General features: G+C 39.2%; 2 protein-coding genes across 2 annotated transcripts in view; one reads left to right on the top strand and one right to left on the bottom strand.

The window, feature by feature from the left end:
- LOC143988950 (protein eva-1 homolog C-like) overlaps positions 1–20,822 on the bottom strand; it is a 533,910-nt gene that overhangs the window by 455,991 nt on the left and 57,097 nt on the right. The window contains exon 2 of the mRNA XM_077488896.1: positions 20,024–20,238. Within this exon, the coding sequence (XP_077345022.1) occupies positions 20,024–20,238 (215 nt within the window). The remainder of the gene's footprint in view (positions 1–20,023; positions 20,239–20,822) is intronic.
- Positions 13,665–16,353, top strand: LOC143989958 (serine/threonine-protein kinase SBK1-like). The gene is made up of 3 exons (XM_077490210.1): positions 13,665–13,782; positions 14,632–14,834; positions 15,514–16,353. Exons 1-3 carry the CDS (start codon positions 13,665–13,667, stop codon positions 16,351–16,353), a joined length of 1,161 nt encoding a protein of 386 aa, XP_077346336.1.

Below are 20,822 nucleotides of genomic sequence, written 5' to 3'. Positions count from 1 at the left end.
AAAAAAAAAAAAAATAAACAACGAAAGAAGATTAACTGAACAGATGAAAATAATGCAAAGTAATAGCTCTTGCAAACTAGTAGCAAGGATTGCTGCTCCTCTGAAAAGGGGTCTAGCGTTTGACAGGTAGTGAGAAGGTGATACGGCACCTCTAATTGCTTGGTTTAAGCCCCTAAGTGCACATTGAGGAGCAGTTGCGGCATGGCCCCATTCAATTGGAATGGGTTGCTTTCTGCAGGTGGTAGTGCCTTGCCAAATGCAACAGGCTTAATGTCTGCTGCAGACTGCTGTCTTTTCAGCTAAAGGGCAAGCAGTTAAGGAACCTAAAACCGCAACGTTTACGGCATCCCGCACGAGTGAACAAGAACTTAAAGACATGAACGTATTAATGCTTTTGAAAAGGAAAAGCCTACTGGCTCTGCTGAGACCATAAACAAATCTGTTCCCACTATTTCAGTTATGTCATTGGCTACTGTAACATGACCTATATCAAGACTCATTGGAGTAGGTGGCACATATACACTTTTTTTTGAAAAATAATAAAATAAAATAAAAGAAAGGACCAATACCCCAGCTTGAGCAGTCCACTTGTGACTAGACATGTTTGCAGTCAATAAATTGGTTTAGCTTCATATTAGCCGTTAATTCATATTTAGTGTCCGAAATTCTATTTGGATTTGTAAAACATACGATTGTTAGGTTTGTTTAACTTTTCATAACAACTATGAAAGTTTGTTATGATGCATTTTCAAAGCAAAAAATAACCCAATATGGCAGTCAGACTCATGAGGGGCTCCCACCATCACTGTGCTCATTATGAAGGGCTCCCAGCATCCCTGTGCCCACTTCCTCCTGGGGCTGTACCCCTGCTGTGCTCATTATGAGGGGCTCCCACCATTCCTGTACTGTGCCGACTTCCTGGGTTAACTTCACCATAACGAATAATCGTAATTATGGCAATACAATATTAACGAACATTCTTATTTTGTCCAAATCTGAATCTCCCATCAACTACCAGTATCACTCCCATATTAAAAACCAAAAAAATAAAAATAAAGTAATTTTACCAACCCTCACTCAGAAGAAAACCTCTGATCGGTCAGCAAAACACCAGCCATGTTTCTGTTGTAACGGAATTTGGATCAGAGATTCGTAGACTAAATTTTGTCTACAATTCAGAAGCATAGAAATTCGTATTTTAGATGCTTCCGAAGGAACTAATTTTTGGAAATTCGTACAAATTTAATTTGTATGAAAAAAAAAACAAAAAAAAAAAAAAAAAAAAAAACACATGTCCACATGCGAGAAGGAGATAATTTCCTACCAAGGGAGCCCAGAACATCAATTGGGATTATAAGGCTCGGTTCACACCAGACGCGGCACGACTTGCCGCGCCGCGACCTGACAAGTCGCCCCCGTTCTGTACTACGGAACCGTTCTAGTAGGAGCGACTAGAGTCGCTCCGACTTAGAAAAAAGGTTCTTGTACTACTTTTGCGGCGACCTCGGGCGACTTGCATTGACTTCTATACAGAAGTCATTTTGCAAGTCGCCGCTGAGGTCGCGGCAGGTCGCGGCGCGGCAAGTCGTGCCACGTCTGGTGTGAACCGAGCCTTAGGCTTAAGTTTGAATTAAGGTGAGAGCTCTGAGAGCACACAGGTGATCAGAGGCTGAAGTGCACAGTATACCAGTCACAATGGACTGAAGTATATCACAGGAATGGATTCACCACTACCAGACATTTTAATCACCATTTAATATTATATATTATATTATACACACACTTTCGATCTCATACACATGCTTTTTGAGAGTTTATTTGCCCACAGAAATTATATGGTTAATAGGTGATAAACTGAATAAAATAAATGGAGTTGTGCAGCCCATCATTGTTGCTCTATGTATTTGAATACAAATCTTATAGTACAATGTAATCAAAAGTGTCTCAGACTACAGCAGTAAATCACAGCTGCCCGTAATTCCCATAGCAATCAGAATTGACTGCTTAAAGTCAAAGCAGTACAAAATGGTTTCCTATTAGTTACTTTACTTAAGGGAAGAAGATATAATTGGCAATTGGCAGACAAAACATTTTGCCTAGAGGTGGGCTTTAAATTGTTGTAAAAGAGCTGTCAGGGTGTGGTCATTCCTCAAATTCATTTCACTGTAAATGTTCTTTGAAGAATCTCCATTTCTTCTATAGAGTCCTAGAGACAGCAGAAATTAGAAAAACACTAATTGGGGAAATCGATGTGGAGAAGGACCTGGGAGTTTGGTAGATCATAAGCTTAATAGCATGCAATGCCAAGGTGAGCAAAATCCTCTTGTAGTAAGAGCCATCATTTTGCCCTGGTACAAATTAGCAAGACCTCATTTTGGAATTTACAGTTCAGTTTTGGGCACCAGTTTGCAAAAGAGATCGGAGAAAAAAAAAAAAAATGCAGAAAAAAGAGAGCCTGTTTTTATATACCATGGTATGGTATAAGGGTTCAAAAGGTTTTTTTTTGTTTGTTTTTTTTAGATGAAGGCTGAGAAATCAGATAGTTTCAATAAAAAAAAAAAAAAAAAAAAAAAAATGCATAGAAAGCCTTTCTAAAAGGAACTCTCCCTGTCCATCTCTGTCAAACCACCAAGGCATTATAACCACCTATCCAATCTTCATTGAAACCCTGGACCATTATCTCATGATACAGGAGCTGGCTATAGCTGGAACCCTACATGACCTCATTGATCCTCAGGTGAGCCAAATATATATTTGGTTTAGTGTGATACATACATTTTTTGTTGTTGCTGAAATTGATAGGCTAACACCCCCCCAAAAAAAAAAAATTATATACACACACACACTCTCCATCCCTCCTAAATCCTACAATGGAACCTACCTTCACAACTGTCTACACCATGAAAATTACTGATCAATGCAATAAAAGGCTTGGCCAAGGTACTTTTGGTAAAGTCATACTTATTCAGGACAAGGCCACAAGTATGTCAAATAATTTTCTAGAATATATTTAGAACTCATTGGATGCCACTTAACAGTGCAGATGGACAATAACCAGAAGCATACTGCTAAAGCAACCAAAGAGTTTAAAGGGAAAGAAGTGGAATGTTATGCAATCACCTGACCTGAATCAGATTGAGCATGCATTTCACTTGCTGAAGATAAAACTAAAGGGAAAATGCCCCAAGAACAAGCAGGAACTGAAGTAGAGGCCTGGCAGAGCATCACCAGGGATGAAACCCAGCGTCTGGTGATGTCTAAGCGTTCCAGACTTGACTAGACTAATGGACTACAAAGGATTTGCAACCAAGTATTAAAAAGTGAAAGTTTGATGGATTGTTAATCCGTCCCATTTTTGGTCCCTTAAAAAGTGGGAGGCACATATACAAACTGTTGTAATTCCTACACAGTTCACCTGATTTGGATGTAAATACCCTCAAATTAAAGCTGAAAGTCTGCAGTTAAAGCAAATCTTGTTAAATTTCAAATCCATTGTGGTGGTGTATAGAGCCAAAAAGATTAGAATTGTATTGATATAACAAACACTTTTTTTTGGAAAAGGGGGGTACATTTCAGTTTAATCAGGTAAAGATGAAAAAAAGGCACGTTGTAACTGCTTAGACAATTTGAGTCAATCAAAACCTCTACAGACTTTCTGCAGTAATTGTGCTAAAAACAAATAAAAAGGTATGGTATACTATACAAACTGGCTGTGCTAGGCATGCCAAAAAAAAAAAAAAAAAAAAAAAAAAAAAAAAAAAGGGGAGGGGACCAAGTTGAAAGCCTGTCTAAAGAAGTTATCCATATCCGTTTAACCACTAAGGCATGACCACCACCTACCCAATCTTATACACCCTGGACTACTACTCCAGGAACCCTACATGACCTCAATGAGCCTCGGGTTATCCATTTGTATATTATGTTCAGTGGGTTTCATTTATTAAAGCGGAAGACAAGAAGCACAACAAATTAAATTGTTGCTGGCATCAACTGAACACATTTTTGTCTAGGAAAACAGCTTTGTTCTCAATTTGTCTTGGGGGGGGGGCTCAAAATCCCACACTCCCACCTTTAACGGCCCGATTATGATTTTAAGAGAAGTGCCTATTGAAACGAGTGTGAAAAGTATGCTGCCCCGATAACTGTGTCTCAATCCAGAGCAAGGGCATTCGATGAAAGATTAATTTAAGAGGCAATCGTCATAGTTTTAGTAGATACAAAATATAAAGACTTTGAAATCAGGTAAAGTTTGAGGCTCCTTTTTACACCCATCTGCCCTTAAATTGAATCCACCTAAACAGAAGGGGGAAGAATGGCAGGGGGCACATTTCCAACTGGGGCCCTCTCTAAAAAGTGGGGCTATTTCTACAAGTGGGAGCACTTCTGACTCTGCACTCATCCAATGAGTTATGTTATTTTTGCTTAACAGTCTGTAGACCTGTCCACATTACAATGCTTTATTATCCCCCTTGTCTTACCCAAAATGATGGCCCTTAAATTTAGTGCCCTCTTGCTAGTCTGTTCCTGAAGTAAAAATTTTGCACCATTAACCAGCCAACCTTTATTACCTCTTGATTGCTAATTGAAATCCGCCCACATCAGTATAAATATAAGCTTCTTTTGGGGGAAGCATTTGCAGGGGGCACATTTGCAACTGTGGCCTTTACTCCAGGTGGGGCCATTTCTATAAGTGGGAACACTTCTGACACTGCACTTCAGCGAATGCATAAAGAGAAAGGACACAAAGATACTTTGAAAAACACCACACAGACATCAGGTGACCTTATTTACCCCTTTTTCTTTTAACCAGCTTTTTCTCTTTGTAACATGCACACTCCACCTCTCCTTTTGACAGCTCTGTCCTATCTTTAAACGCTTCTTCACCCCTCTAATTCCAAATCCACACACTAAAAAACTCCAAGACCCTGGGCCATGTCCCTTCATATAAATACCACTCCCATTTTACCTCCCTTACCCTCCTGCTTCATCTAACTTCTGGAGACATCTCCAAACCCCAGGCCTCCATTTTACTGTACCCCATGCACCCTGCACCCTCTGGTAGCAGCCGCAATCAACACAATTTAGTTCCCATTTCTATTCTTCCCAAGACCAGACTCCCTTTCTCTTGTGCCCTTTGGAACTCCTGCTCTGTCTGCAACAAACTGACCTCCCTCCATGACCTCCTTTTTTCCCAACTCATTTAACCTACTCGTCATTACCGAAACCTGGCTCCACTAATTCCGTCTTCTGCTGCCCTATCCCATGGTGGTTCTGTGGACTCACTCCCCCAGATCCAGTGAACATAAGGGAGGAGGCGTTTGAATCCTAGCTCCACATAGCACCTTTCAGGTACTTCTTTCAGGTACTTCGCCCACCTCCCTCTGTCACTCTTCTCTTTCCACTCCAGTTTCTCTAAGGATAGCTGTGATCTACAGGCCCCCTGGATCAGTATCAAGCTTTGACTTCTCTACCTGGCTACCCTACTTTTCTTTCTTCTGAAATCCCCACAATCAATCAATCATTCTCAGGTACTTCACCATTCCTATTAACACCAACACTCCTGCCACTTCCAAATTTCTCAGCCTAACATCCTCCTTTGACCTGAAGCAGTGGATACATGTTCCTACTCACGCCAAAGGCAATACCCTTGACCTTATTTGCCCTCACCTTTGCACTCCATGCAACCTCTCCAACTATCCATTCCCTCTCTGATCACCACCTTATTAGTTTCTCCCTCTCCTCCATCCGCCTAAAAAAAAAAAAAAAAAAAAAAAAAAAAAAAAAAAGTTACCTGGAGAAACCTACGGCATCTCAACCCAACTCTTCTCTGCCATCGACAACCTCTGACAAAATCTCACCCCTATCAGGCACCAACCTAGCCACTTCTGTCTAGCCTCACTAGTCCCCCTCACTACACAGAATCAGGCCCTGACCCCCTCAACCTTGGCAAACAGACTAGAAGTCTGAAAAAAAAAAAAAAAACAGTCATGCTCATGAGCGCCTGTGGCGCAAGACTCAGATTTCAACCAATATAAATTTGTCCTCCAAAAATACAATTCTGATTTTTTTTTTTTTTTTTTTTTTTTTTTTTTTGTGTGATTCAACACCACGCACACTGAGCAAATTAAACCTTTCATGAAAAGTGCATATCCACATAGCAAATGTCTTTACAATGATTAACTATACATGGTGTTCCCCAAAAAGTAAAGGTCTCAAATAGTAAAACGTTATGCAATACATTTAGCCTGGGCTCAGGATTTCATATATAAAAACAGAAGTGGGGCAGAGAGACCTTAAGACAGACAGACTGTCTTGTTCATGGACAAGGAATGTCACTCAAATTGTGTGACTTTGGCCTAGCTGGAGCTATTGGCAGCATTGTCCCTTCAACGTCACACATCCCGTATAAGTCACCAGAACTGTGCCATGAATAAAAAGCATTTGGTTCACTCCAAGTGTGATGCCTGGGCATCACTATGTCATTCCCCGACCAGCTCACTGGGGGGACAGTCAGAAAAGCAGCCCCTATCTAGCCACCCCCTCTGTGTACTATGGATTCATGCATTGCATGAATCTAGCCATGGCTGCTGTAGGACAGAGAGACAGACACCATCTTCCTCACCTTGTTTTAACCCCCTAAAAGCTAAACCACAGCCCTGCACATATGTGCAAGTGGTGCAGTTGCAGCACAGCCCCATCCACACCCTCACCGAACAGTTTTATCAGTCATAACAGTGTCATGTGTATGCCCCCAGCTGCTGCCTTTATAACTAAAAAGGTCATGTTTGAGGGGCAGTAAAACTCAGGCTCAACCATGGGATTTTACCACCGACTACATGTGAAGCCCTTAAAAACATACAGTAACACTTGAGAGGAAAAAAAAAAAAAAAAAAAAAAAGATTCTGCTGTGCGTGGTGGTCTGAGACGATACGCAATTTTTCAGAAGTGTTTTACCAGCTAGGGTGGCCTTTATAGAGACATATCGGCATTAGTGGCAGATGTAAACAGCAGAGTTGATTCATTTTAATTATGCTGCGCTATGTGCATGCCCACCTTATGGTATAATGTAGTCCAAGTCACAGCTGCACAAATGTATTTCATAGTAAACAGTTCACTCTAATAGACTTTAACAAATCTAATAGCTCCAATGTCTGCACAAATTTTCATCTGCACCAGTCACCATATACCAGACATTTGGGATTCTGAATGAGAGTAGTGCAAAGCTGCCAACACATAGGCTTAACTCCCTTTGTGACCACATAACACAGGTGCAGCATCCAGGAAGTGTACTTTTATCATAGGCACCACTTGTGTTCCTCAGTTGGTGCTGGAAGAGCACCGAGAGCTGGCGGTTGGTGTCAGGCCTGGTTCTTATACTAAAGAAGGTTTTTTTTTGGTGGTGGGTCATGTTGATCGATAAAAAATAATAAAAACCCACACAGACCCAAAAACAAAAAGACCCACTTCATAAATAAAACCCACCACAGTGAACAGACTGCTTTACAAGTTATCAAAAATTCACTAATTTACCAAAATGCATTAAGGTCTGAAAAGAGAAAAATTGAGGCTTTTGATAAGTTTGAAGGGTCCCCCATAAGCATCACCATTTGACCTTTTCTTTTACAGGACAGGCAAGAAAACCTCCCTTTACAGGACATTGATGTTTACTTGGGATAAAAAAAACAAATGAGAAAAAAAAAAATATATAAAAAAAAAAAAATTAACTTTCAGGGGGTATACACAAAAAAAAGTTTAGATAATATGGGCCATTAATTTTTTTTGTTACTACAGATTTAAGAAGCGGGGTCACTAACCCCAGACTAGACCCCTCAACATAGAGGTCATTGACCAGACAGACATATAACCCTGGAATATTTGAGTTAAAAATGAAGGTACTGTTACAGAGGAAAAAAAAACCCACACTAGATTAAGTGTTGGTCAAACTCCTAAAAAAAAAAAACAAAAAAAAAACACCCATCCAGATTTAGCACCACATCCCAGTATAGAGCAGTAGAATGTATAGAAAGGGGAAATAAGGGATTTTCACGGTGCTTAGGAATACAAAAACAGAAGAATAAAATTTCAAACTTAAAAATATATTTATTGAAATCAAGATTAAAATCAATTCACACATTAAAAAAAAGTGCAGAGGTTTTGCGCTGTGTGAATTGTTTCAAAAAGATATAATATTTAAAGTTGTAATTTTTCTTCTTCTGTTTTTGTATTCGTAAGCACCGTGAAAATCCCTCCTTTCCCCTTTCTATACATTCTACTAAACAAAAACACTGTTTTGGCTAGAGTTGTACAAATAGGTATAGTTGTATTCAAGGTGTGGTCACCACTCGCAACTAATTAATTCACTCAGTCCTAAGAAGCCCCCTTTTTTCTAAAGAGTCCTAGAAACACCAGGTGTCCATTACCTGACACAATAAAAAACGAATTAACTGAAGTTGACACCTGCCCAGAAGATGGAATACACCCATAATTATGAAAAGCCCATTATATGAATCCTATATGCTTAAGTAACAATGGTGATGGAAATGTAAAACGGGGAACTATTACAAAATTCTGTCAGGGCTAATGTCTACACAAAAGTAAGTCTGCCTCATCACCATATACCATACATTTGCGATGCCGAAAGTTTAACAGTCCAAAGCTTGATTGAAAGAAAAACCCAAACACACCACACCCAATAGCTGAATCCAGGCACATTTGTAGACTTAAAGCTGGCCATAGATGGACAAACACTAGACAGTTTCAGCAGGGACGGGTCAAATTTTCGTGGCCCAGCTTAGCACAAGTCAGTCAATAGATCGACTGGGTCAAATGACAGGAATATGGGGAAACGTCTCTGGATCAGTAGCAGAGGATCAATGTATTCTGGAGCAGAGTCCCACGGTCAGACTTCAGTATCCCTACTGAAGTATTCCTCCATCTCACTTGTACGAATGAATCCGTTCAAGAATTAAAAAATAAAAAAAACAAAAACACACACACACACACACACACACACACACACACACACACACACACACAGCCAGCTTTAGCCTTTGCCATGTTCACCTGCACATGGTTTTAATTCACTTTTCAATTCACATTAATTTAGTTGCAGGGGGAAAAATAAATAGGAAAAAAAAACCTTTTGAAGACTGGCATTATCATGGGGCTCCATGGGAGTGTTTAAAGCTCAACATCCAAAATATTTTAGAATTTTGAAAATTATGGAATGGCTAGATCTTCAAATGGGGACAGACAGACACACACACACACTGCAAGGAAAGATAGATAACAGTACAAAACTAAAAATATTGTCTGGAGTAGGGTGGCCACCGAAAAACACATTACAGGTTCTGTGGCCAATTAAAGGGATACCCCTTTAGTGCCTCATCTTCATCAAATAAGCTTTAGAACCTGTGTAATTCATATGTGTTCAGGTTTAAGTGCCGGTTCACACTAGCGCGATGCCAGATATCGCATGTAATTCGCAGCTCACGGCTGTTCAATAGTAAGGCTGATATTGCAGCACATTTGGTCCAAACACGCACAGGACCCTTTTTTCTGTTTGGACCAGAAGCGGATTGCATGTGTGTTCACACATATGCGATCCGATTCGTGTGTGAACTATCAGTTCGCAGTGCGATATGCGAGCTGGAATGGGGGTGTCCCCAGCAGTTCGCATATGGCAGTGTGAACTGCCGTGCGTGTCAAGTGCAATGCAGGAACCCGCAGTTCATTCGCAGGGTTCTCGCATCACACTGGTGTGAACCGGCACTTAAGGGAGGATGTGGCAACCCTTGTCTGGAGTGAGATCTAAGATACTAAAAAGTGGATTTTAAAGACTGATTTCTGATTAAAGTATAGAAAATCCAGAAGTAGGCCAATGAAGACAAATCTGGCAGAGTTGGGTACATATAGTTCTATAGTGTGTAATCTACAACTGTGGAAAACCTTTTAGTGGCCATTTTGTGGTACAAAAGCAAATGACCAGATAATCGCTTCAAACTTTTTGCCAAAATCTCTGAATTTTTGCAAAATGCATTAAAGTCAGAGGGTAGATAAAAATGAAGGTGGCTTTAAATAGGTTTAAAGGGGCCCTCATTAGCCAAAATACTTCAGGAGCCCTTTCCTGCAGGTTCATCTTATTTAAAAAAAAAAAAAAAAAGAAAAAAAAAGAAAAGTTGTTTAACGTTAAGTGGGAGCACACAAATAAATAAAAATCAGAACATGCATTGATAAGCTATGGGGAAAAACAGAATTCTAAAATCTCATTTGTGACCTGCTATAGTTTCCTTGTGTCTATATAAAGCAAATAAAGTGCTAGATGGAAGATTTACTAAACCAGTCATAACTGTACATGTTACTACAATAGTCATTTTTGCCTTGGGAACTACAAAGTATAGTACTCTCAATGCATCTTAAACATAGCTCTGGAGCCAAATCCTTCAAATGTCCTACATAAAATTTAGTCAAACGTATGGCCATTGAGACATCTAGCTAGTAAGCAGATAAATTTAGGTCTTCTCAATAAAGTTCAGTTTGCGATAGAAGGGCATGGATGCGGCCATTCAACATGTGGTCATGTCCCCTATTCCTCCTTTAAGTCACAGCTTCCTCAACAATAGATCTGGTTTCACATACAGAAAACCCTCCCACCATGTACTTTTTGTAATGGCAGATGGATAGTCTTTTAGCTGTGATAAGACTGGGTTGGCAATATTCCCTATACTAGCAATTAAACCCCCCCCCCCTCCCCATATGTAGAATCAGAAGTAATGGGTCATTGACAGGTACTAGACTGTCATGAGTATGTAGGCATCTCCCCTATCATTCATTGAAAGTGGTTACCATCCATAGCTCCAAAAAATAATGGTAGCAGGATATTGGAACCAAGTGAACAAAAATCAGAGGGCTACCACTATGCTCTCCCAATCTGGATTGTGACTAGGTTTAGTTGCATCTCAGTTTTCTATAGATGGGGGGGGGGGGGGGGGGGGGAATTAAGTCTGCTCTTCTGGCCCAAAGCCACATCCCCCATAGGTACTCACTACTGCCCTTAAGGCAGGGCGTTCCTAAATGAGGGGGGTGGTATCTTTACATCTTTTGAGTATGAGAATCAAGTGAGGTTATAGAAAAATAGTGTTTTTAGATTCACTATCAATATTTTTAATAAGGTTTGAGCAGGTTACAACCCTCAACATGGAACTCTGCAAGTGAAAGTATTACCAGTTCATATGTTGGAGCTAGCCAATGTATTTGGTATACTTTTTCCTCCCAAACTTAATATGATCCTTCATTTTCAGCTGCCCTGTAAGTAAAACCAAGCAATTGATCTTTTGAAGATGGCCCCCCAATAGGAGAGATGCTTTTGAAACCCCCCCCCCCCCCCATGAAAGGGATACTTGCAATTATCACTTCTAGTACATATGTAAAAATATTACATTTTAGTCAAACTCTGCTTCTTAGTCATTTCCATTTTGGAAATAGTGGCAAGGAGTAGAAAAAAAAAAAAGTGGATTAAGGAAATTCATTGAGCGTTCATATTTTTTTAAACCACACAGGCATGTTTCTAACCAGGCTGGTTTCCTATGGCTCCTGGGCTTATTTATATCCAATTCAATCACAACCTCAGAATGGTCAAGGTCTAGATACCTGCATTAGCATCATAGAAGAGTCCTGGGTGCATATCATTATCTCTGGATAAGGTGTGACCTCACACCAGTCTGAACCCTTGTATAAAAAGCGTGATGCTCTCCTGGATCCCCAGTCAATGGAAAAAAACCCTGTCGTAAGGAGAAGGTAGCCTGGATCCTACAAAAGCCATTTTACAACCTAACTAGCAAGACTAAAGTGCCCTGCAGGACAAGACTCTCCATCTAACTGAGCTCAAGGTTACTGCATTCCCAGGTAAGTCGTTGTCATTTGCGTTAAACATCCCCCACCACCAGAAATGGTGACCTTTTCCCTATGTAAATAAGCCATTCACCTTTGACAACATTAATAAATATATATATATATATATATATATATATATATATATATATATATATATATATATATATATATATATATATATATATATTCCAGTTTTGGACAGAGTAGAGACACCCCCCCCCCGCCCCCCCACAAACTTTTGGCTTCATATACAAGGTTTTTCACATGCAAATAAAAATGGACGATGTTTTAATTGTATTTATATTTGTCAGAAAGCCAAAGTACAGCTATCTAAGCAGCCCATTTAATCCTGATAAAGATCCACAAACTGGTTTCTCTGAGAGAAAAAAAAAAAAAAAAAAAAAAAAAAAAAGTGTCTCCATTTTAAATCAACCAACCCAACAATTGCGATTGAAAATGTAAACCTGTACTAAAAGTTTTGTAGGCATTAGTTGTTGCCCTAAGAATTCTCATTTCCTGGCCACTGACCCCTGAACAAGCATGCAGAAAGCCAAAGTAAAGTCTGAAGTCTTGATATGCACACTTGTTCTGCCTCAAACTATGGAAGGCAATGGGTTACCAGCCTTTACTAGGATATTCAGGAGTGGATAGCAGACTTTAGTCTTAGTACTCAGATACCCTTTAGTTCCAAGCTAGTGGAATGTTTGATTTGGGCATACCATGATTGCCATCATGGGTCAATAAGTTTTGCCCCATAGAAACATTTGACCATGGCTTATAAAAAAGTGCTTTGCCCTCTTCTCAACCAAAAAACTAAATTATAGCAATCCTAGACCTCCACAAAAAAAAATTTATGCTATGAATTTCCCTGCTCCAAAAAAAATAAAAAAAATAAGTTGCTACATATAGCATCCCTAAGGCTCGGTTCACAGGGGCAACCCAACTTACATGACTTTGCAAGGTGATTTTGAGTTGACTTCAGCACAACTTTAAGTTGCCTCCAGGACAGGCAACTTTGGCTGTGGCCAATCACAGAATAATCTGCTTTGTGGGTAAAGAGGTGGTTGCCTGGGTAAACATGGGAAGTGCATTGGTAAATTTGCTTTTTCCTGTATAGTCGTTTCAATATAGATGGAGATCCGACTTGGAGGCAACTTCCATTTGAAATCTATGGGTACAAGTTGCCTAGAAGTCAGATTGAAGTAGTACAGGAACCTTTTCTGAAGACGAAGCAACTTCAGTAGTGTACATTAAGACGTCTCATTCACTTCAATGGAATTTCTTATGTCCAGCGACTTGGGGCAACTTGAGGTCTGACAAGTCAGATCCCAAGTTGCTGTAGTGTGAACCAGCACTTACAATTACAGTACATGGGAACATGCACTTGCAGTCAGCTTTTTATTTTTTATATACATCCTAAAAAAAAAAAAAAAAAAAAAAAAAAAAGTAAAGCAGTTTGTCAGTTTTGTCTCAGCTACAGAGCAGCCAGCTTTTATATTTTCCATTTCTAAACTGTAAAAATAAGAAAGAAAAAAAAAGGTGCTGATAGCTTGCTGTGGGTAATGGCCAGTTGAGAAAGCTCAGTGACCCCCATTCTTTTTTTTTTTTTTTACCATGGTATAGCATAAGGGTTTAATTTATGTAAGGCTGAACAATCAGACCCAACTTCAATAAAACTCAGATGGCCATATTTTAAAGTTTAATTTTCATTGACCTTTGAAAATGTTTTTCCAAAAAGGCAGAGGAAGACCACCACCCTCCTGCACCCTACAATGGAACCTACCTTCACAACTGTTTACGCTGAGGAAATCCCTGATCAATATCAAGTTATCAAGAGGCTGGGTCAAGGTACTTTTGGTGAAGTCCTACTCATCCAGGACAAGAACACAGGTATGTAAAAGAGCAATTAGAAAATTGGCATGAATAGGAAAAATGCTACAGGTTTAACATTTTCCTTATGTTCAGTTCTCAAATATAAATTGTTGTTTACCTGATACGAAACTTAGCATTTTAGATTAATCACTTGTAGTCAGCTAGTGATAGGCCAAGCAAAAGAAGGTTTCTACATAAAGTATGACAGTCATACACAACTGCAAGGTATATCCTTCTTTAGAAGAGGACATGGCGTATGTAAACTAGCTTCCAAGAAAGCTTGCTGTCTTAGTAGTCCAAGTAGAAAGTTCAGCTTGTTTTACATATTTATAGATGCACCACCATATAGTAAACCTATCCTCATTGAACATTTGAGTTATCTTGACCATCAGTTTATAAGCTTTCAAAAAAAAAAAAAAAAAACAATTTTCAAATAAAAATTGATCAAGACACTAGGCTCATTAAGGAATGATGATTTTTACTTAGATTACCCATAGTAACTAGCATCTTGAAGTTTCCAGTGATACAGGGCTGGTTTGAACATTGAAGAAAACAAACTGACACATAAAAACTGATCTTTCAGACCCTGCATTCTCTCACTTATTCTAGCCCACCCAAAGAACAAAAAAAAAAAAATATATATATATATATATATATAATATATACACACACACACACACACACACACACACATATATATATATATACATATACACACAGTATAGAATATAATCTCTCCTTCATATTTGTACAGTATGGAGCAGGAAAGCATTCGCAATGGACAGCAAAAAAAAAAAAAAAAAATGTATATGATGTTCCTGCGAGTCTGGTTTATGGCCAAATTGTTAATGTGTCATTTGTGTTAAGGTAAACCAATGGCGGTGAAATTAGTGAGGAAGGACAGGATCAAGCAGAAAGCCTTTCTAAAGGAACTCTCCCTATCCATCTCTCTGTCAAACCACCAAGGCATTATAACCACCTATCCAATCTTCATTGAAACCCTGGACCATTATCTCATGACACAGGAGCTGGCTATAGCTGGAACCCTACATGACCTCATTGAGCCTCAGGTGAGTCAAATATATATTTGGTTTAGTGGGATATACATTTTTTTGTTTCTGAAATCAATAGGCTAACATACCTATACTCATACATACATAATTGTCAACCCAAAGTTCTACTCTAAAATTAGATTACCCCCATCTTTAACTTCAAGGAGGGCCTTCTAACAATCAGAGGTTACTGTGAAAGTGTCACATCAACTAGCTCAGCCCAGAATTAGGGAAGCAGATTGACAATTGCATATGAAGAAGCCCAAGTTTTTTTTTTTTATCTACTAAAAAAAATAAAGCCAACGACATTTGAAGCTAGCTAAAGCTGGACTGACCAATAAGTCATACAAAGTGGAATTTGGGAAAATCTTCAGTACGTCCCATCTATTACAGTCCTGTTTTTTTGCAACAACATGAATGTCTTGCACGGTTTTAAACTTATAACTGCATCACTATCCCTAAATATACAATTTATTGCATGAAATGTTACAGCTGAACAAGTAGGAAAAGTTCATGAAGATTGCCTTTAGGCCATTCAACGCATGCACACCTCAGGTTGTGTGAACTGACCCTTTCATGAAAGTTGCATGTCAACATGGCAAATTCTTGCAGAACAATTCAAGTCAATTAACATTAACTAGCTTTATGTTCCATGTGATTTTGAAGAGTCTCAAAAAAAGTCTCTTTTCTTTTCCAGGTAGGAATGCCAGAAGAAATGGTAAAGCGCTGTGCAATACAGCTGGCCTGGGCTCTGGATTTTATGCACAGCAGAGGATTAGTGCACAGAGACCTTAAGCCAGACAATGTCCTGCTCATGGACAAGGAATGTCACACAATCAAATTGTGTGACTTTGGCCTAACTGAGACCATTAGCAGCATCGTCACTAAAATGTCCCATATCATCCCCTATATGTCACCAGAGCTGTGTGCTTTGAAGAAAAATCAGTACTTGGTCATAACTCCAAGTGTAGATTCCTGGGCTTTTGCAGTTCTTCTCTTCATTGCTCTAACGGGAAACTTTCCCTGGAAAGAAGCTATGGCGGAGGATATTCTGTACCAGGTCTACAAGTTCTGGCAGAAGAGTGAACATCTCTTTCCTCCACCAGCTCTCTGGGGGAAGTTCACAAAAGAAGCCCTGATGATGTTCCACAAATTCTTTTCTCAGGACCCCATCTCTCGACCCTCTGTTCTTTCCATCATAAACTGTATTTCCTATACTTGGAAAATTGAAGAATGCTACCAGGAGGTAGTGACAGAGGCGGAAGGAGGCACTGAAGAAATTGAATTTGTCATCATACAGGATCAGGAACCCACAGAGCAAGGTGGCGACGACACTGGAGAATTTGAATGTATACTCATACAGGACCAGGAATCTACAATGGAAGGGGATGACAACCTTGAAAGAGTTCATTTTGTGATACTACAGGAGCAGGAACTCCATGCACTGTATCCAGAAATAGACCCCTGTGACCCTGGCCTAATTATGATTTCAGAAAATGAAGCTTTGGTTTTGGGTTCAGAAGTTGAAATTCCTTAGAATCTCTTAACTGGTCTTCTGGAAACAAGCTTTTGGGCACCAAATGCCAAAGGGGACGAGTCGGGGACCCCGTGTGCTCTATGGATATCAGTACGGTTTCAGTTTCTGATTGGATGTTGCAATAGAAGTTACTACATTTGCCAACATTGTGAAAACATGGAGTAGTGAAAAGATGGAGTAATGCTTTCCGTGGATAAAGCCAAACAACTTTTGCACAAAGGATTAGAATTACTGGCAGGTTTTGCCAACTGTCTTCTTGTCCCAGTGACCACATCTCTGGGAATGTTGCATTTTTGTAATTTATGCATGCCTTTAAGTTTAAAAAAAATAAAAAAAGTGTTTAACTGCTAAAAAGCCTCATGAAAAGGTTTCATCTACACTTCAAATGGCCCCTTTTTTCCTGTGATACAAGAGACTGTCAACTTTGGAAGCACAAAAAAATTATATTATAATAAATATATATATATATATATATATATATATATATATATATATATATATATATATATATATATATATATATATATATATATATATATATATATAATATATATATATATATAACACACACACAGGGGCGGACTGACAACTCATGGGGCCCCCGGGCAATAGGAGATTATGGGGCCCCCAGGCAATCCGAGATTATGGGGCCACATAGTACACACACACAGTATAATATCACACACAGTACACACAGACATGTTTCTATTGTCTGAGAAGGTACTGGAGAGGTGGGGCAACTATAATCTTGGGTTTTACTGAGGCTGGCAACCCTGATGGGGCCCCCTAGTGGCATGGGGCCCTCGGGCAGTGCCCGAGTAGCCCAATGGTCAGTCCGCCTCTGTGTGTGTGTGTAATATATATATATATATATATATATATATATATATATATATATATATATATATATATATATATATATATATATATATATATATATATATATATATACTTGCTTCTGCCATTTCTCCTCCCCCAGCTCTCTGCCCTTAGCTGTGCATGGAGCTTGGAGGGTAAGCGAGGACAGAAACATACCCATTTATCTATACAGAATCGTTTTGGTCCATTTCCATTTTAAACTAAATGGGTTGCTTTATACAGTGAGGGTTAAGTATTTGATAGGAAATTTTCCATTCTTTATAACAAAGATTTTTGTAAGGGTTTTTACAGCATGCACTCATTTTTGTAGCTATAGACATGGTGGGTATGTTTATCTTCAAGGTTTACAAAAAGGTGGTACTGAAATCTCAGCTTTTTCCTGTTTACTACTGCAGCAAAACGGCCATTAAAAAAATAAAATATAAAAAACCCCCACACACACCATACCTGACTTTTTTGTCAAAGTAACAGAGCATGTGTATTCACTTGTGCGTTAAAGGTTGAGGAGCATGGTTTAATAAATTGATGTTGGGGGCCATTGAGAAATTAGGATACACTGCTTGAATTGTAGCTGGTTTCTGATGAATTGTCTGAAATTAGAGCCATGAGTGGACCTGCCGGCACTACTTGGCTTGACAATTTAAGAATTAGACTGAGTAAAGTGAAAAATTCTCAGCCTATCAGATGCAGTCACTGTTTGGATATTTGGCCAGCAGTAGATCTGAACACAGCACTAATCTACGGACTTTGATTTAGCCCTTGGACTGAACCAGAGATCTGGCTAGCTTTAGCATTTCCTGCTTCCAGTTCTAAAAGAGAAAAACATTTGTAAAGCAGGCAAGCAAACAAGATCTAAACCACAGACTTGAGGCATGACAACGATGCAGCAGTTTCAGACCCTGAAGCTATGTTAGTATAGCTGTACATTGTTATCAGGGCTAAATACACATTAGCAAACAGTCAATCATCCTCTATGTTGAGCTGGTAAAGGCCATGTAACTCATCCTGATGCAATTTTGTTGAAATTGTATGAAGATGGTATTTGGGGGGGGGGGGGGGGAAGAAGAGAAGGATGAAGCACAAACACCCAACTTTCCATTTGTCTTGAGAAACCCAATTGACTGGCAGACAGGCTTCTATTTGCCAAGTGACAATGGTTGTAGATTTAGCTTCTGCTTACATTGCCAGTGCAGTACAAAGAGTAATAAAACTTGCTGAAAAGTGAGCAGCTACCAAAATGTACCCCCAGGCTATGCTATGACACAGGTAATTGACAGAAGCATGGGAAATTCATTACAGCAACAATGGACACATTTAACGATTAAAGCATTTTCCACAATGCTGATGCATGCTAGAGGAATACCAGAAGGCCACCTGATGTGGTGAATGCATTTGCAAGGAGACTTTTTTTTTATAAAAAGGGGGGATATAGTTTCAGATAACTGTCCTGAAGGTATCTGAAGAAGGGCTCCAGGTTATCCTGAAAGTTTGCATCCAACTTAAAAATTAGCAGATAAAGGGTACCACTTTAAACTGCAAACTCTGTTAGGCAATGGTTAACATATTATACCGCTCTACTACTTTCAACAGAAAAATCATTCAGATTCTAGGTTTAACCAGGACTAGAAGCTACAATTATAAATTAAACTGTAAAGCCACCTGTTGGTTCCACTAAAAATTAAGTTTCTGTACTCAAACAACTAAACTTTGTCAGGCCAAGTCAAAAACACTCCTTTGATAACAGTTACAATTTTGGATATACTGAAGGGTTAGGCTAGCCATGCATACCCATTATTCAGCCCTATGGGCTGAACCTGGTAGATGACACTAAACAATGAAGGGACAAATCTACACTGCCAGCTATTGTATACAAACAGCTGCAAAAATCAGAAACTGTCCGAATAGCAACATCTGATCGCATGCAGTCACAGTTCAGCCGACATGTTTTAACCTCGCTCTGTTGGACTTTTGAAATTCATTTTTTTCTTCAAGCCAGGTGGTGCCAACAATTTAGCAGAAATCAACCAAGATTCAAACTTTGTATGGCTAGCTTTGAAGCTGAAGTTTAGGTATGGCAATGCTTACATATAGTTACATTAGGGTATAAAGCAACGTATATTACAGTAGGGTTTAAAACAAAGTATGTATGTGCCATACTAGTGGAATCTCCACAGAAACTCAAAGTCACTGTAGGTAGTACAGGGATAGCAAAAAGGCTTCATGTCCTGTAGAGTAGTTGTGCACCTTTGTGAACACCTTGCTAGGCACGGGAGCCATTAAGGGAACACTGTATTTTTGCACTGAATGCAAAGCATTCACAGATCAGAGGATGGACAGTGACATCACAATCTCCACCTCCTACAATCTGAACACTTTGCGTTCATTGGGAAAATCTGAAGGCTGCCTGTGCAACCTCCTATGTTCAGTAGAGATCCTTCAGGTATGGCATATGCACACCCTTATTGGTCCAAGTTAAACAAATGTAACTATGCAACGCTTACCATACCTGAAGTCAGCTTTAAGACCCCAGTAGGTATTACTCATATTTGGCCTCATTAAATAGCCAGGCTTTAATAAACAGGGAATAGTTGTGTTCTGTTGCAGAGTTTGTCACAACTATACCAACAATCTTTTAATGGGATATATATCACTAATAAAAGTCACAAGCAGTATTCAATAAACCCTTCAAAGAAAGTGCAGAACAGTTTCGTAGTTACAGTAAATAGTTCACCAGACCATAAGGCAACAGGAGTTTGTTTCTCAACGTTTTACAACATGGCAGACTGTGTACCTGGAGAGACGTCCCAGCAGAACAGGCTACATCCTCTTTGACAAAGGTAGCAAATGTCCGTGTGTGGCGTGATGGACATATCTGGTGGCTTGGCATATTCCTCCCATAAAAAGAGGACTGGATGCTGATGGTGGTTTTGTGAGGGCACTTAAGGGATACGTATTCACCATCACAGGCTTGCAGCGTATAAATCCTCAGCATTCTGGAAATATAACCTGAAAGAAAGTTAGCTTATTTTAAATTTTGACAAAGACACGTTCAACTTCAGCTCATTCAAAAATAAAAAGCAGCACAGGAAATTGAATATGGGCCACCATAAACATTCTAAATAGTAGTCTTACCAGTTTGCATAACTTTTTATAGAACAAGTTCATATAAAGGATGATCTCCTTCCTCTATAAAAAAAAAAAAAATGGAATTATACTATGAGAGCTACTTTAGCCTTTGGGCATTATCGCCGATTGGCTTGTGATCCAGTAGCAGTCAATTGGAGTCTGGCATTCTAGGATAGAACAGTGTCAACCCATATAGACCTAATACTGGTGAAATTATGTTAGAAGCTAAAGAGGTAGTCCGCTTATTTGTGGAGTTTAAGGCTGATTTTAACCCAATTTCTGCTGAGTGTAAAAGCTTAAGGGATGAAGATTCTGCAGTATTAAAACTCCAATTTTTTTAAACACTCCCCCATGCACTGTTGGTCATTTTGTTATAGCCGATTACACTGAGCCTTTATCCTTGTTTATAATGAAGACATTGTACTGGATTTATATATTACGTGTTTAAAATTATCTATTTCTTG

Source organism: Lithobates pipiens, unplaced genomic scaffold, assembly GCF_037356315.1.
Source record: "Lithobates pipiens isolate NorthernLeopardFrog02 unplaced genomic scaffold, aLitPip1_a1.2 Scaffold_18, whole genome shotgun sequence".
NCBI lineage: Eukaryota > Metazoa > Chordata > Amphibia > Anura > Ranidae > Lithobates > Lithobates pipiens.
This window is presented reverse-complemented; position numbering and strand designations above follow the sequence as displayed.